Source organism: Hylobates moloch, unplaced genomic scaffold, assembly GCF_009828535.3.
Source record: "Hylobates moloch isolate HMO894 unplaced genomic scaffold, HMol_V3 SCAFFOLD_7, whole genome shotgun sequence".
In the NCBI taxonomy this organism is placed as follows: Eukaryota; Metazoa; Chordata; class Mammalia; order Primates; family Hylobatidae; genus Hylobates; species Hylobates moloch.
The window spans coordinates 124,700,000-124,704,824 of NW_026652282.1; the positions used below are offsets into that span (position 1 = coordinate 124,700,000).

General features: G+C 37.9%; 1 protein-coding gene across 3 annotated transcripts in view; it reads right to left on the reverse strand.

Annotated features, from left to right (window-relative positions):
* GABRA3 (gamma-aminobutyric acid type A receptor subunit alpha3) overlaps window positions 1-4,825 on the reverse strand; it is a 267,252-nt gene that overhangs the window by 44,719 nt on the left and 217,708 nt on the right. For all 3 annotated transcript variants that reach the window (XR_009214353.1, XM_032757751.2, XM_058441782.1), the window contains exon 7: window positions 710-853. Coding sequence is in view for 2 of the 3 variants with exons in the window: in XM_032757751.2 (XP_032613642.1) it covers window positions 710-853 (144 nt within the window). In the remaining variant the exon portion in view is untranslated. The remainder of the gene's footprint in view (window positions 1-709; window positions 854-4,825) is intronic.

The window sequence follows — 4,825 nt, forward strand, 5'->3', positions numbered from 1 at the left end:
CACATGCACACGTATGTTTATTGCAGCACTATTCACAATAGCAAAGAGTTGGAACCAACCCAAATGTCCAACAACGATAGACTGGATTAAGAAAATGTGGCACATATACACCATGGAATACTATGCAGCCATAAAAAAGGATGAGTTCATGTCCTTTGTAGGGACATGGATGAAACTGGAAACCATCATTCTCAGTAAACTATCACGAGGACAAAAAACCAAACACCGCATGTTCTCACTCATAGGTGGGAATTGAACAATGAGAACACACGGACACAGGAAGGGGAACGTCACACTCCGTGGACTGTTGTGGGGTGGGGGGAGGGGGGAGGGACAGCATTAGGAGATATACCTAACGCTAAATGACGAGTTAATGGGTGCAGCACACCAGCATGGCACATGGATACATATGTAACAAACCTGCACATTGTGCACCTGTACCCTAAAACTTAGAGTATAATAATAATTTTTTAAAAAAAAGAGGATGGTCTTGGGAGCCCATCTGACAAGTGTTCATTTTCGTTTTGCCATTGCATAACTGTGACAAGGAGCAAATTACTGAACTTTTATATACCTCAGTTTTCTCATGATAATACTACCTTTGTCACAACACTGTTTTGAAGATTAAATAAGTTATAAGCACTTAGAACAGTGACTGGCATGTGGTACAGGTTACAGAAATGTTTCTTAAATAAAGTAAGTTAAATACCTGTACTAGACCGGATTATCTCTGTCCCAACAACATGGCCCAGCAGGTCATACTGGTTCAAGCGAGAACCATCCTGTGCCACTTCCACAGATTTGTTCTTTCCGAGAGTCCAAGAATAAACCACTTCAGCTGTTGTATAGGCATCTAAGGCAGAGAAGGGTCAATAAAGAGAAGTTGAAGGAAATGGAGAATGATTATCCTTGATACTAAACTCAAATGAGATTGAAATAAAACTTCCATCTTCAAAGAGTTCTGGATATGTGGTCTGTCTTCAACTGAAGTAATCCATCTGTCCATCCATCCATCCATCCATCCATCCATCCATCCATCCTTCCATCCATTCAATAAACTCTCATTGAATAGCTACTGTAGTATATGCTGTGTACATAGAAATGAACCCAGAGTGTTCTCATACTTCAATGACTGTCTTCTAGACTGCCAATAAACTTTTTCTTCTGTTGGAGAGTAGACAGTAGGGGCAGGGGGAGGAATGGCTGAAATATTATCTCATGTAGGTGTCATAGACTCAAATGCCTACAGGAGCCATAGAGGTTGACATAATTTGGATATTTGACCCCTCCAATTCTTATGTTAAAATGCAAACCCCAAATCAATATGGCACATGGATACATATGTAACAAACCTGCACATTGTGCACATGTACCCTAAAACCTAAAGTATAATAAAAAAAAAATGCAAACCCCAGTGTTGGAAGTGGGGCCCAGTGGGAGGTGTTTGAGTCATGGAGGCAGATCCCTCACAAATGGCTTGGTGCCACCCCCCTCCAGTAATGAGTAAATTCTTGCTGTATTAGTTCACAGGCTATCTGATTGTTTTAAAGGAGCCTTGCACCGCCTTCTCTCTTTTGCTCCTCCTTTCATGTGACACGCTGGTTTGCTTTGCCTTTCACCATGAATAAAAGCTTCCTGAGGTCCCTACAAAATGCAGATTCTGGCTCCATGCTTCTTGTACAGCCCCCCATAACCATGAACCAAATAAAACTCTTTTCTTTATAATTTACCTAGCTTCAGGTATTCCTTCACAGCAAAGCAAAACAGACTAACACAGAGGTACCTTGAATAAGTAAATCAGGCTAATTGTAAGAAAAATAAACTGGCAGAAAAGTAGTACAAATTTAATTAATTATGGAGCGAGCATATCAGAGAAAGCAAAAATTCAAACTAGTGGTATTTTAAGTTAAAAAAGAAAAATTCCAAATTAAAATTACAATAATTTTCTTTCATAACTTCTCATTTTGATATGCAAACAAGACACTTGACACCTTTTCTTTTGCATCAGCATTAATGTCAAGGCTTGTATTTAGAATTCCAATGTCAAGTACAGAATTTGTATAGATTAGCAGGGGTGTGAGTAAGGGAAATGGTGAGAAATGAGGTGGGGTTATTTAATTTCAGTCAATATATTAAAGAAATGAGTTGATTCCTTCCCTGACATGATTAACTCTTTCCACCGTGGATTTTATATCTAGGGTGAGTACTTCCCCTAACTCAGGCACCCAGGCTCATAAAGGGATGCTGACCACATACTGTATACCCTTTTCCTTCAAGTTTTGAGCGGCCTGTTGTTCAAGCCAGAGGGGAAGAAGGGTTCCTCCAGCTCATGGTGGCAACTACTATACCCCTAATATACTCTATTTAAACCTTCTACCACAAAGCAAATAATTTCTGGTGAATCTGCCAATAAACAAATATAAATGCTGGGTCCCTGCAAAACTTTGCAACATTGGATATACATTTCACAAGTCTGACATTAACAGCTATTCATGGGTACTAATTGTGATCTGCTTACATTATACTTTTTAAAACTTTTTCAATACACCTAAATAAGTCATTTCCTGCTTTGTTTGTAATGAGCAACATGCTAAAAATTTCTCCAATCACATCAAAATTCTCATTGACATGAACAAATATTCACAACTCTATGGTATTTTTTATATCTGTGCTCTTATAAGCTGCAAAGGAAAATATCACAGGAAGTTTAACTTTTCCACGTAATTTGCCTTGTATATAGTCTCAGTCATTTCTTCAACACAACAACAACAACATTTCTAGTTGGACACATAATTTCTGACGCAATTAATAGACTTTTTTTTTTTTTACAAGTTTGGTATCTATGAAATATTTTGATGCCTATAAAGGTTTGTTGCTGAAAGCATAACCACATTTTCTAACAATAACATTTAGTGTATGCATTGAAGCACAAAACCTTTCAATGTTTTTTAATTAATATTTTCATTGTGCATTTTCTATATATAAATCATAGTTTTTTGTAATGAATAGCATAATTTTGGTACATGAAGTTTTATGTTTTCAACAAAAGCATTCTTTGTGTGCTTAAAGATGTGAAAATATCCTTTATTTCTATAAGAAAATGTAAACTCTCCCATCTTGTTTAAAATATAGCCATCTCAGCATGTCTTCATTTTTTAAAAAACTGGATAGATATGGTGTAAGAACCCTTTCATTCTCCTCATTTCTACTGGGAGCTCTTAATTCTCTTGTAAGTAAAACGAAAGTACAAGTGGGATGATTACTGGCAATTGATATTAGACTCCCTTTTCAGGGAGCAACGTGAAAGAGATGGAGCTTATGAGGAAAGGGAAAGCATATCCTCATCTACAAGGGATGGTCACTATTTGGCCTCGACTGATTGAAGCCATGTAGGATTTGAGCCCAGTGTGTTGTCAATCTTCTGATTTTGTGAAATAATAAGCAAATGTGGAATTTTATGTGACATCTCCCAAATTTAAAATCTTAGCAAATAATTTTAAAAGTTGTAAACAGTGTATGGATCAAACAAGTCACACCTGAAGCTCCCAGTTTACAACCTATGGTCTACAGACTTTCTCCTATAGATGGCTATGATTCCTTATGATTCCACCTTAAAAACAAAGCATCCTCTTCTACTTACGGGATATCTAGGGCTCTCAGCTTGATTCGTGGACCTTTAAACTATTATCACCAAGAAGAAAGGAAAATCTTCTCAGAACCCTTCTCATACCCTTACCTAAAATTTATATTGATATTATATGAGGCAGTCATAATACTATCAGTGAAATGTGATTTCACAAGACCCTTGTGCTCCCATTTTTCCCCAGAGTCTTTTACCTTTAGTACACATGCTTGGGGTACCCCTACTCCTAAGCAGGGAACCATCTGTATAGGTCTTCTTACCTTTGCTGTTCAGATGGTTGTAACACTTTTTGTTTAAAGATAGTGCCATGTCTATCCAATCTACCCAAGATTTTGACAGTGTAAAAACTAGAACAGGTTTGTTCAGGGAAAGAGTAAGCAAGGAAAGATTTTGTTTCCACCCCTAAAAAAGAAAAGGAATTTCTTGCTGGATCTCTTAACTTAAGCTGAGTACCTAGCACAAACAACCCTGAATATTCACCCTGAAAATCCAAGCAGACCCTAATGCAGATGTGACAATAAATTGTGTAGCTATCAGTATCTCAGAAAATTCACTTCTCCAGAGTAGCAACTTACTCTATGCAAAAAGCAACGATTTAATTTCTTTGGCAATAATATATGGGAACAGAGGGATTTGAGGAGAAAAAAATGCCCTCTTCTCATAAGATAGAGGGCAAAGCAGGAAAGACATGAATAAATGGAAGACGAAGACGTGAATTAAAAAATAATAATAAAAACAAAAACAAGTTGAAAACTACTCGACTGAGTGTCTGCTTGGAGCCTGACCTGTACTGGTAAATAAAGTTTGTGAAGGCACAGTAGCCACCATCACATCAGGAAGCCCACAATTTACTCGGGGAGACAGAGAAAGCACAATGGCTGTAGTGCAATTTGGAATATAGGAGTGTGCACACTAGTGAAATAAACACAAGTGTTAAGTAAAACCAGAGGTGAGCACTATTACTCCTGCTCAGAGTGGGGTGTTACAGAAGGATTCTTAAAGTAAATGATACTCAGAAAATGAGGCCACCTTTAGTAGGTGAAAGAAGGACATTCCGAGGCGGGCGGATCACGAGGTCAGGAGATCGAGACCATCCTGGTTAACACGGTGAAACCCCATCTCTACTAAAAATACAAAAAAATTAGCCGGGTGTGGTGGTGGGCACCTGTAGTCCCAGCTACT